Here is a 13,724-nt window from a genome sequence, read left to right on the forward strand (position 1 = left end):
TGCTCCTATTGAGACTCCTATAAGACCTGTTTGCACACATTGTGGCCAGAGTGGTCATGTTATCCAAAAATGCTTTAAATTGCATGGATATCCTCCAGGTTACATTCCTGGTTTCAAGAGTAGTTTTGCTAACTACCAAGGAGGTCAACGCCCTGCTATGTCATCAGCTCAATTCAGAGGGAACACACCAACTAATCCTCGTCCTACGACACATACTGTGGCTAATGTGATGACCGAGACTTCCTCTACTCCATCTATGTCTACTGCGGTGAATCTTGATGTCAGTACATTGAGTAGTGAACAAATCCACTCTTTGATTCAGCAACTTAATGCTCAAGTTAAGCTTTCAGAGACTCCAGCTTCATCTTCACAGGCCTCGTCTATTATAGAGCATGGTGTTATGGCTATTCAATCTTCTTCTAGTACTCATTCTTTTCCAACTGTTTTTCCTTCTACTTCACTCAGATTTGAAAATAATTGTTTCACTTTTCAACATCAATGCCTTTCTTCATTATCAAAAACAATACCTCATGGTAGTTGGATTATTGACACTGGTGCCACTAGCTATGTTTGCTCTGATCTGACCTTTTTTAATGATACAATAACAGTTTCTGGAGTCACAGACTCTTTACTGAATGAAGATAGGGTGGATATCACACATTGTGGCTCTGTTCATTTATCACCATCACTCATATTGCATGATGTTCTGCATGTTCCATCTTTCAAATTTAATTTGATCTCTATTAGTAGTCTCTTACATCACAATCGTGGCTCAGCTCATTTCTATCCTGATTCTTGTTATCTTCAGGAGTCTATTCAGGGCTTGATGATTGGTAGAGGTTTACTTCTTCATAATTTGTACATCTTACAACCTGAAGCATCATCCTCTGCACTCACTTCTTCATCTTCATCACTTCCGCATTTTACTGGATCCTTGAAGGTCGATGGACATCTTTGGCATCAACACCTCGGACACCCATCTTCTGACAAGTTAAAGATTCTTTCTGGTACTTTACCCTTGCCTATGTCTTCTTTATCTGATAAGAGTCATTGTCATGTTTGTCCATTAGCTAAACAAAAACGTCTTCCTTTTGAGTCTAATAATCACTTGTCTTCACAACCATTTGCACTTATACACTTAGATATATGGGGTCCTTTTTCAGTTGCGTCTGTAGAGGGTTTTAAATACTTCTTAACCATAGTAGATGATTGTACTCGAGCTGTTTGGGTTTACCTATTAAGAAATAAAAGTGATATTACTTCTGTTTTTCCAACTTTTATCAAGTATGTTCTTACTCAATACGGATCAACTATTAAGGCTATTCGAACTGATAATGCTCCTGAACTTGCTTTCACTGAACTAGTTAAAGAACATGGCATGATTCATCAATTTTCTTGTGCATACACTCCTCAACAAAACTCTGTTGTTGAGCGCAAACATCAACATTTACTTAATGTTGCAAGAGCTTTATTGTTTCAATCAAATGTTCCTTTGGTTTATTGGAGTGATTGCTTGCTTACTGCTGTTTTCCTCATTAATCGAACTCCATCTGTTTTACTAAAGAACTTGACTCCTTTTGAACTGTTGAACAAAAAATCACCTGACTATCATTTTCTTAGGACTTTTGGTTGTTTGTGCTATGTCTCCACTTTACAGAAAGATAGACACAAGTTTAGTCCTAGGGCTGATCAATGTGTGTTCTTAGGTTACTCATTTGGTTACAAAGGTTACAAAGTCTTACATTTGGAGAGCAATATCATTTCCATTACCCGAAACATCATTTTTCATGAGGAGACGTTTCCATTCAAGACAACGAACAATTCTTTGCATTCTCCTGACATATTTGATAGTGTTATTCTGCCATTATCACCTCCATTATCATCTGCTATTGTTCATTACCATCATCTTCTACATCATCTCATTCACATCAATCGTCTATCCCTGGTGAAAGTAATTCGGTATCTGAGATTGTGCCTACTGAGACAACCACTGTATCATCACCAAAGGTCAGGCCGAGGCGAACGTCTAAGGTACCAGGTTATCTCTCTAACTATCACTGTTCTCTTACTCGAATTTCACCTACTTCGTCTTCTCATCACTTGACTTCCTACATCACCTACACAAATTTCAAACCTTTCTATCAAGAGTATATCCTCTCTGTTTCTGTTGAAACCGAACAAAAAAATTTCCAGCAAGCCATTGCTTCTGTATATTGGACGAAGGCTATGAATGTGGAAATGGATTCTATGAAGGCTGCTGGGACTTTTGATGTTGTTTCATTACCACCAGGTAAGAATGTGGTGGGTTGTAAATGGGTTTATACCATCAAATATTATGCTGATGGTTCCATAGAGCGTTACAAAGCTCGATTGGTTGCTAAGGGCTTTACACAACAAGAGGGTGTCGATTACTTTGATACTTTTTCTCCGGTTGCAAGATTGGCTAGTGTGAAACTTTTGTTGGATTTAGCAGCCAAGAAGGGTTGGAGTTTGACTCTGATGGATGTTACCACTGCTTTTCTGCACAGTGACTTGGATGAAGAAATCTACATGAGCTTGCCACAAGGATACACACCATCTCCTGGTACTTCTCTTCCTCCTAATGCAGTGTGTAAACTAAATAAGTCTATCTATGGCTTAAAGCAAGCTTCCCAACAATGGTACAAGTGCTTCTCCAAGGCTCTTCTTGCTGATGGATTTATTCAGTCTTATGCGGATAATACAATGTTTGTCAAAGAACAAGGTACTTCATATACTGCCTTACTACTCTATGTTGATGACATTCTCATCGCCAACAATAGTGATATAGCTGTTGCTGCGTTCAAAGCTACTCTGGCGAAACAGTTTAAGATCAAGGATCTTGGTCCGACTAAGTTTTTCCTTGGCTTGGAGATAGCCAGGAACTCCACAGGAATTTCTGTTTGTCAGAGGAAGTATTGTTTAGACTTGTTGGCTGATGCAGGTTTGTTGGGGTGCAGCCTAAGTCTGTTCCCATGGATCCGAAGGAGACATTGACCAAAGATACTGGTGTTCTTTTATCTGATGGACGACCATATAGAGAATTGATTGGCAGGTTACTCTACTTATGTATCACTCGACCCGATATTACCTTTGTTGTACATCGGTTGAGTCAATTCCTCTCCTGTCCTACTGATGCACATTTTCAAGCTGCTCGCAACATTCCTGAAGAATAGCCCTGGACAGGGTCTATTTTACTCTGCTTCCTCTGAGATTTGCTTGAATGGCTTTGCTGACGCTGACTGGGGAACTTGAAAAGATTCTAGACGATCAATCTCTGGTATGTTTATCTTCCTCGGTGACTCTTTGATTACTTGGAAGTCGAAGAAACAGGATATAGTGAGCTCCAGTAGCACCGAATCAGAGTACAGGAGTATGGCTCAGACGACGAAGGAACTTCTTTGGTTCAAACAGATATTACAAGATTTACGGGTTGAGCCTACTTCTCAAGCTAAGTTGTTCTGTGACAATAAATCAGCTATTCACATTGCGAACAACGATGTCTTCCATGAGAGGACAAAACATGTCAAGATTAATTGCCACACTACACGCGATCAGGTCAAGAATGGTTTCCTCAAACATTTTCACCTCGACACTGGAAACCAGCTCGCATATATTCTTACGAAACCGCTTCACCCTGGCCCGTTTCATCATCTTCTACAGCGCATGTCGATTTCAAGCTTACTCTTCTAAGGAAGTATCGGCTTGAGGGGGGGTATATTGACTTATATCATATAAGTTAATACTCTGTATATTAGAGTTGATAAGTCTCCCTTAGCTTACTTCTCTATATACTAATTGTACAGTATAAATACTCTTGTATCTTGACTTTGATTCATTAATGAGAAATATTCTTTACATCAAAGTTAATAGAAGATTTCTCTTCCACATCTCCACAATTGGAAGCTGCTTTCCATTTTAGCCAGCTTTCACATCCTCTCTTAAAGGCTTCAGGATTTGGAAGCATCGTCTATCTATATAACTTTTGTTTATTTGGATATGTCCTAATCGTCACCTCAGCCGAGCAGCTTGTACTTAATTTAGAACCTATGGAGTTTATAAATCTCCTAAGTACGTCTCACCAATCACTTCTTCTCCTGAGTTGTAAACTGGTTTCAGAGAAAAGCAACAAAAAAGATTTTCAGCTCTATAATTTTCGAACATTCAAGATTTTGTGTAACTGCAAAAACAAATCTATATAATATCATGTCTGAATCAGATATAAAGTTAAAATCACAAAATCTGATGATCTTGAAAGTCAGATCCTTCCTTCAAACCAATTGTGTTAAACAGTATTATCCCTTATGTATTTCGGTACCAAAGAAGACATGTTCATAAAAGTATTAGATAATTGTAGGTAAAAAACGAGACTTCAAGATTAAAAAAAAAAAAAGCCTTAAGTAATCGGTTAAAAAAAGCACCATATGAAAATGCCTTAAGAAAAGAACAACAGCATATGCCATGAACATATGCTACTTTTCTTCTTATTCTTCATCTCTTCCGTCTCTTGCAAGCCGCAGTTTTACTTTCTCTAATTTGATTTATCAATTCTCGGATGGCAGTACCATCCTCCGAATGAGAATGAGAACGAAATTCACGGGCAGCCACAACTCCCTCAAGGCTGTAATATTCCATTTCCTGCACGACAAGCAAAAGAGAACAATGGGGTCAAACTAAGGCAAAACATAACTATATGGAAAGAGTTTGCTGAATCAAATAGAGTATATAAATATAAATATATAGCTTGGCTAGAATGCTTACTTCAATTGCATGTACTTTATAATGGGATATTATTGTCCCTGCAATCATATCCCATATATCACGACCTTAGAGTTATTTGTTACCATATCCTGCTCTGTATATTCTCTTCAAATCTCTGTACTGTATATTCTCTTCAAATCTCTGTAATTATTATGTCTTGCTAGCTACGTTCTGTAACAATATATATTGGTATTCATACAAAAAGATAAACATACAGAAACATTCATCTCCTTCTCTGATCTTACATGGTATCAGAGCCTGAAACACAAATTTTTTTGTTTTTCTTTTGAACATGAGTGAAACGACCGATACAAACCCGACCCCGACGACTATGGAGGTGCGACGTAAGATCTCGCCCTACGATTTGAGTGCTGCTGACAATCCCAGAGCTGTGAGATCACTTCCGTTGCTGAAAGGAACAAATTATGACGAATGGGCTTGTAGAATAAAAACAGCTCTTTGTTCCCGCAAGAAGTTTGGCTTCTTGGATGGATCCATTGCTCGTCCAGCAGAAGGATCTCCTGATCTTGAAGATTGGTGGACTATCCAAGCCTTGTTGGTTTCTTGGATCCGCATGACGGTGGAGCCATCACTTCGTTCCAACATCTCTCATTGTGATGTTGCGAAGGACTTGTGGGATCATCTGAAGAAATGCTTTTCTGTCACTAACGGTCCCCGTATCCAACAACTCAAGGTGGAACTCGCATGTTGCAAACAGAGGGGTCTCGCTATTGAAGCGTACTATGGGAAACTAAACCGCATATGGGACAGCATGGCTACTCACCGACCTTTGCGTGTTTGTCAATGCGGAAAGTGTGAGTGCGACTTGATCTCTCTTCAAGAAATAGATCGGGAGGAAGATAAGGTGCATGATTTCTTATCTGGTCTTGATGATTCCTTCAATACGGTGAGGTCGAGTTTGGTTTCACGAACTCCGATTCAACCAATGGAGGAAGTGTATAACATTGTCCGCCAGGAAGAAGACATGCGCACTAATGTTACAAAGAATGAGGCGGCTCCTGAAATCTTTGCATTTGCTGTCCAACAACGACCTCGAATGCAATCCTCGGTTCGTCCTGAACAAGCTCTATGCAAACACTGCAATCGTGGAGGTCATTCTTCCGATAGCTGCTTTGCCGTGGTTGGTTATCGAGAGTGGTGGGGTGACCGACCTCGCAGGAGAACGATGCAAGGGAAGAGTCGTGGTAGTGGTCTCCCTTCTTCTGGTCGTGGTCGTCCCATGAGTTATGCGAATGTTGTCCATGTTCCACCGGTTTCATCTCAAGAACATGCCAACTATGTGATCACGGAGAAGGATCGTGATGGGGTTAGCGAGCTGAGCGACGTTCAATGGAACAACCTTGTCAAGTTGCTGAATGGTCGATCCCATAGTGGTGCTGGTCCTAGCAACGAGAAACAGTCTAGTAAGTCATCCTTTCCTTCTTGGATATTAGACACTGGTGCTTCTCACCATTTGACAAACAACTATGACATTCTTACGAATGTGAGACCTATGTCACCGGTGTTAGTTGTGTTAGCCGATGGACGCGAACGGGTATCTTGTCAAGAAGGCACTGTTGTGTTGGGATCCAATCTGATTTTGAAGCCAGTTTTTTATGTAGCAGAGTTGCAATATGATCTTATTTCTCTAGGGCAGTTGATGGATGAGAATACTTGTATTGTACAAATGGCTGACCAGTTCCTTGTCATTCAGGACCACGGTTCGAGGATGATGATTGGTGCGGGTAAGCGAGACGGTGGAACCTTCCGCTTCTGCAGAACCGAATCCGTCGCACTTTTCACTACACAAGAAGCAAAGGCTTACACGTTGTGGCATCAAAGGATGGGTCACCCATCTGCAAGAGTAGTTGGTTCACTTCCGCAAGTTTCTGTTTCTGTTGATTCTGATATTTACAATAAGGCGTGTGATGTCTGTTTCCGTGCCAAACAAACACGTTCTTGTTTTCCAATAAGTACAATTAAAAAATCGTCTGTTTTTGAACTTATTCACTGTGATATTTAGGGTCCTTATTGCACTCCCTCTTCCTCCGGTGCTCGTTACTTCCTTACCATCGTTGATGATTACTCTCGTAGTGTATGGATATATCTACAACATAACAAAACTGAAACTGCTGCAAATCTGAAAGGTTTGATTGCCATGGCTACAACACAATTTCAAAAACAAGTAAAGTGAATAAGGAGCGATAATGGAACTGAATTCACATGTATGGGTACATTCTTTCGGAGTCAAGGAATTGTTCATGAAACTTCTTGTGTTGCTACCCCTCAACAGAATGCACGAGCTGAAAGAAAACATCGCCATTTTGAATGTGGCTAGAGCGTTGAGATTCCAATCAAACTTGTCAATCACGTTTTGGAGAGAGTGCATCTTGACAGCAGGCTATATAATCAACCGTACCCCAAGCTCTGTTTTAAACGGCATCACTCCTTATGAAATATTATATGGGACTGCTCCCAGCTACGATCATTTGAAAGTCTTCGGGAGCCTCTGTTATGCCCATAATCACCGTCATCAGGGTGAAAAATTTGCCTCTCGCAGTCGGAAATGCATATTTGTGGGCTATCCTTATGGAAAAAAGGCTTGGAGACTCTATGATCTTGATGCAAATGAATTTTTGATATCTCGGGATGTACGGTTTTGTGAAACAGAGTTTCCTTTCATTCAATCCGATCTTCATAAGACCATCATTAGTGGAGTAACCCACCATAGTTACTCTCACATTAATTAATTATATAATTAATAATAAATTTAGTAAAGTAACTCTAAGAGAAACTTAAGCAAAATCACCCTATTACTAGAGAACCCAAAAAAAAGATGCTCAAGCATTTAAATAATAATTTTTTATTTTATGTTGATTAATTATCAAACTTTAAATATCTAAAATGACAAAACAATTATTTAAATATTTTCTATTACATAAAATTGAAAACAATACAATTTTACAAACTTTGGAATATTACACATATTTTACAAAATTCGGAATATTGAACATATAGTACAAAAGTTGAAATATTAAACATATTAAACAAAAGTCGGAATAAGATTTATTTTGCGGTTGTCCAATTTTTTTGCCAGATATGCTCAATCAAGTTTTTTTCCAAACGATCATGCATTTGTGTATCATGAAGGTCATTTCGAATGCGCATCATATTATTTCTAGTTGTTGGCATATCTGTAGAATACGATAAATCGACTTGGGAAGTTCCGCTTCCTTCTCCGTGATAGAACTCTGTTGGATAGTAGAAATTGTATTCATGTCGTTCGTCTTCCACTATCATGTTATGCAGGATGATACATGCTCTCATTGTTTTCCCTATTTTTCCTTTATCCCAAAAAAGTGCGGGATTTTTCACGATTGCAAATCGAGCTTGCAAGACTCCAAATGTGCGCTCTACATCTTTACAACATGCTTCTTGATTTTGAGCAAAGAGTTTTGCTTTTCGACCACGTGGAAGTGTAATGGATTGGATGAAAGTTGCCCATTTGGGGTAGATACCGTCAGTTAGGTAGTACGCCATTTTGTATTGCCTTCCATTGACAACGTATGAAACTCTCGGAGCTCGGCCCTCTAGGATATCATCAAAGACCAGTGAGCGGTCCAAAACATTGATATCATTTAACGTACCTGGTGGTCCGAAAAATGCGTGCCAAATCCATAAATCTTGTGATGCCACTGCCTCTAGTACGATTGTCGGTTTTCCAAATCCACGTGAATATTGTCCTTTCCATGCAGTGGGACAATTCTTCCACTCCCAGTGCATACAATCTATGCTCCCTATCATTCCGGGGAAACCCCGATGTTCTCCAATATTCATCAATCGTTGGAGGTCTTCCGCCGTAGGTCTTCTGAGATACTCGTCTCCAAACAGATTTATAACTCCCTCAACAAAATGTAGAAGGCATTTTTGGGCGGTTGTTTCAGCGAGTCGTAAATATTCATCCATTGCATTTGCCGAACATCCGTACGCCATGATACGAATAGCTGACGTACATTTTTGAAATGCAGAAAGGCCGAGCCTTCCAGTAGCATCTCGCCTTTGTCTGAAATATGGGACTCCATTCTCAATAGCATTAACAATACGAAGAAACAATGGTTTGTTCATTCTAAAGCGACGGCGGAACATAGCTTGAGTGTAAGTCGGATTATCACTAAAATAATCATTCCATAGCCGAACGTGACCTTCTTCGCGGTCTCTATTAATGTTGACTCTTTGGATAATTGAAGATGATGGTACATCTGGGTGAGTGTAGTTGTATTGGATATCCTCCACTATACTATCAACTTCGTCCTCTACAATATCATCAACTTCTTGATCGGAACTCCAATTAGACATCTTTTGACAATTTGGGTTTAGTAGAAGGCTTATAAGAAGTTTAATTTATTTGTAATGGAGAAGGCTTTTTCTTTGGTATAGGAGGATTTTGTAATGGAAGTTTATGTTTTATTTGGTATAGGAGGTTTTTGTAATGGAAGTTTATGTTTTATTTGGTATAGGAGGAGAAGTGAAGATAGGAGGAAAGAGAGTTTGTTTGCGGGTGTAATGGAGTAAATGTTGTTGCAAATGAAGAAGAAAAAGTTGTCCAATATATAGACTAACAGTAGAGACACAAGCAAACAAACTACAACCCTTACAAAAGGCAGAACTGTGACTGTCCTTGCCAAAACAAATAGAACCGTGACTGTCCTTGCCAAACAAATACAACCAAATAAATACAACCCTTACAAACATCAAAAGGTATTTAGACATAACCCTTACAAAAGCCATACTATCCTTACAAACATCAAAAGCCATTTAGACATAACCCTTCACATCAACAAAACATCCCGAATCCGTGACATGTTCCACAACAAGACAGCTTCTTTTCTTCATGTGACTGTCCTCAGCTACATTTCATGACCCGAAACCTGAAACAAAAGAATACAAGTAGAGTTAATCACAACAAAACATACGAACATGAGAGACATAGAATGGTGACAACATGAGAAAGACACACAAGAGTTAAACATAACAAATCAAAAGAATTGAAACCTAAATGTTTGTCAACATTTGATCTACTAGTTTGTCTCTAAGTAGCACTTCAGCGGGTGTTAGTTCACTCTTGTTAACTAAGCTGTCTAGCAATCTCATCTTGTTGTGCCTCTCTTTAGCAGCTTGTTCTTGATCCTTCATTGCAATGATCTTATCCAACCTACGAACAGAACCATCCTCAACATCAATACTAACACTCGGTTTCTTCCCTTTGTTCTTTGTAGCTTTAATACCCGGAGGCCTCTTCTCAGGTCCATCATTGCTCGTAGTAGTAGTCTCAGATGCAAGCTTAGTCCTCTTGTGGTTACATTCTTCTATGATCCATTTCTGATCGTGCTTCAGCTCCCTCCAGCAATGTCCAAGCATAAATGGCTTCTTCATGTCATTATTGTAAAGCTCATACGCCATTCTCATCACGTCATCTTCTGATTCTCTATTTTTCCTTCTTGTACTTGCTTGTGCGTAACATCCCACAAACTTGTTCACTTGGAGGTTTATCTTGTTCCACCTAGCCTTACATTGTGAAGGCCCTCTTGCGCTTGAACCGGCTGATCCATCATTTGCTTTGTAATATTCTGCAACTCGCTTCCAGAAACTAGTTAACCGCTGCTCATTACTTACAACTGCATCCTTGCTTGTGTTCAACCAAGCACTTATGAGGTTGACATCTTTCTCTGCTGTCCACCGCTTCCTACTTCCTCTGCCGCCGTCTTCTTCAGTCTCTTCAACTGTAACCTCTATACAGTCTTCAGTTTCGGATTTTGGGCTAAAGTTACGAGGCTGAGAAGAGAATGTTGAGGTAAAGTGGGGTGGATGAGAAGAGAATGGGTTGCTAAATTGAATAGGCTGAGAGGATTGAGCAGAATGTGGAGGGTTAGGATTATCAGAAAAGTTGGGATCTATTTGGGAATTTAAAAGATCAACATAATTTTCTGATGACAAACGATCAGGATTTCTAGAAGACATTGTTTGTGTTTAATGAAAGCTTATGTTTAACTATAAGGGATTGTAGATTGAGGGTTTATATTGTTTAACAATGAGGGTTTATATTGAACTCAAGGTTAGGTTAGCTTTTTAACTGAAGGTTAGATAGAAAAAGTAAAGTTTATTTGAGGTAAAAGGCAAATGAGTGTTTAGTTGACAAGAGATATACTTTTCAATACTGAATCACTTTTCAGTAAATCTACTTGTGTACAAATATTCCAAAACTTGATGTTTAATGTCAATACTAAATTCAAATTCAATCATGTTTAAGTTGATGTTAAAGTTGATGTTAAAGTTGATGTTTAACGTGTAATTATGCTTTTTATTCAAACTACAAACAAACTAGAACAAGCACAACAATCAGGTTTCAAAATATTTTAAAACACTTGAGCAAAAAAGGAAAACATGACACGGCAAAACATCCCAAATCATACCTTTTAGCACAATTATTTATAGAAAACATCAAACTAGAACAAGAACTCACAGTTTTATCAAAACAGAACAAGAACAGTTAATATGTAAACCGAACTAGAACAAGAACTCACAGTTAGAACAAGAACAAGAACAATCTATAACAGAAAGATTAACAAAACAGAACAAGAACAACAAAACCAACTCATTCATCCCAATCACATCATACTCAAAACCTAACAATAACATATGAGAGTTATATGACCATACCTTATCAATTTTAACTGTCCAACCGGTAAACCACTTCATCAACACCACTCTTCATCATTTAACCGCTATATCCAGTTCATGAGAACCTCGCAGAAAACAAGACAATCTTGTTAAACATCAAACTACACTTACACTCTAAAAATACAAGAACATCAAAAATTTACAAGAACATACAAAGTTATAACACAAAAGCTATAACACAAAACAAGAACATAAATCATACAAAATAAGCCACTCATTCATAAAAAGCTATCAGACAATAATCATTAATTAAACCGAAACCCTAAATCATACAAACAAATTTCAAAACCAAGATTAACATCAAATTAATCTCACAATCGATGCTTAATAAGTCAAATCGACAGCAAAGATTAACAATTCTAACAAGCAATCGAATGAATATGAAACCCTAACAATTAAAGACCATACAGAGATGAATTACAGAAACACAAAAAAACATAGATTAGAAGACGAACCGTATCTCTCCAATTCGTTAGACGGTGGACCTCGCCGGACATCCGCCGTTGTCCCACCACTCCTCCGCCATCGTTGTCCCACCACTGTGGAACCTTCGCCGTCGCCAAATCGTGAGAACCGAAATGACAAACCCTAATAGGCTGGGTTACGCCAAAAAAATCTCCAATCACCCTCTGTTTAACCCAAAACCATCGAGATTTAGCCGGATAAATCAACGATATGATGTTAATCGGTTGGTTTTTCCGATGACAAACGATTCGCGATTTATCTCCCATGAACGAAAAAGAAGAGAAAGAAGAGAGAGATGTCGAGAAAGAATGAAAAAAATATGAGGAAAAAAAAAATACCTTTTATATTTATCAGTTTACCAATCGCAATATGACATGTATTGTTGCTCAAGGGTTACTCTCAAACCTATCCATAGAATCGATACTAAGCATATTAGACTCAAATATTGGTTTTATAATCTAATTTTGGGCCCCAAAATTAAGAGTAATCCACTAAGATACTGGAGTAATGGTGCTCTAACATTCAATGGAGGACGATGAAGAAAACATATTATGGGCTTCTCATTCTCTCGGTCCACTAGAGGATTCCGACAGTCCATCTCAAGGCCCGATTGTTTCACCAGGCCCGTTATCTCCTCTGAGCCCAACTACCAATATCACGTCTCCAACATCACCCTTGCCTTCTTCACCCAACTCTGTTCGTCGATCGACTAATACTGGCGGTTCACCGTCGCCATCCTTACCGACACCATCACCTTCGCCATCCCTCACGTCGACTCCTCCGTCTTCCCCGTCTCCCACTGTGGAACCTGCCAGTCCGGTCCTAGATGCTATTCCGCTTCGCCGTGGAGAGCGTAATCGCAATCCTCCGGTTAAATTACAAGATTATCAGATCAATACTGCTCAGACGAGGCTGTTAGGTACATCAAAATCTCTCTACCCCATTAATAATTATGTGAGTTGTTCCCGTTTTTCTGAACCACACCGTGCGTATTTGGTCGCTATCACGTCGGCTGTTGAACCAACAAATTATAAACAAGCACTTCAGAGTAAGGTATGGACACAAGCAATGGGGTCTGAAGTTGTTGCTTTAGAAGAAAATCAGACTTGGACAATTGAGGATTTGCCTCCAGGAAAGAAAGCCATTGGATCCAAATGGGTTTACAAGATTAAACACAATTCGGATGGGACCATTGAACGATACAAGGCACGTTTGGTTGCTCTTGGTAATAGACAGATCGAAGGAGTGGATTCTAGTGAAACTTTTGCACATGTTGCGCGAATGCAAACGGTACGCATGTTTCTTGAAGTTGCTGCAGGAAATAACTGGCCGGTTCATCAGATGGATGTTCACAACGCATTTCTGCATGGTGACCTTCAAGAGGAGGTGTATATGAAGCCACCTCCGGGATACTTAGCTGCTGATGACACAAGAGTTTGTCGGTTGCGCAAATCTTTGTACGGTCTTAAGCAGGCTCCTCGCTGCTGGTTCGCCAAACTGACAACTGCATTAAAAGAATATGGTTTTGCTCAATCTTTATCGGATTACTCACTGTTTGTTTTTGATAAAGGAGGGATCCGGATTAATCTTCTGATATATGTTGACGATATGATAGTCTCTAGCAACTCTGTTGAGGCTCTCACAATTTTTAAAGCTTATCTGGCCTCTTGTTTTAAAATGAAGGACCTAGGCGCCCTGAAGTATTTTTTAGGCATCGAGGTCCCTCGCAGCTCACGGGGATT

The 13,724-nt window shown here is 39.3% G+C and overlaps 3 protein-coding genes across 3 annotated transcripts; 1 reads left to right on the forward strand and 2 right to left on the reverse strand.

The window, feature by feature from the left end:
• On the forward strand, positions 5,111-6,973 carry LOC104704393. The gene is made up of 2 exons (XM_010420492.1): positions 5,111-6,709; positions 6,803-6,973. Exons 1-2 carry the CDS (start codon positions 5,111-5,113, stop codon positions 6,971-6,973), a joined length of 1,770 nt encoding a protein of 589 aa, XP_010418794.1.
• LOC104704394 lies at positions 7,239-9,135 on the reverse strand. The gene is made up of 2 exons (XM_019227018.1): positions 8,298-9,135; positions 7,239-7,288 (listed from the first exon to the last, which is right to left on the reverse strand). Exons 1-2 carry the CDS (start codon positions 9,133-9,135, stop codon positions 7,239-7,241), a joined length of 888 nt encoding a protein of 295 aa, XP_019082563.1.
• LOC104704395 (glutathione S-transferase T3-like) lies at positions 9,832-10,797 on the reverse strand. The gene has a single exon (XM_010420494.1). It carries the CDS (start codon positions 10,795-10,797, stop codon positions 9,832-9,834), a length of 966 nt encoding a protein of 321 aa, XP_010418796.1.

This window comes from Camelina sativa, chromosome 7 (genome assembly GCF_000633955.1).
Source record: "Camelina sativa cultivar DH55 chromosome 7, Cs, whole genome shotgun sequence".
Lineage (NCBI taxonomy): Eukaryota > Viridiplantae > Streptophyta > Magnoliopsida > Brassicales > Brassicaceae > Camelina > Camelina sativa.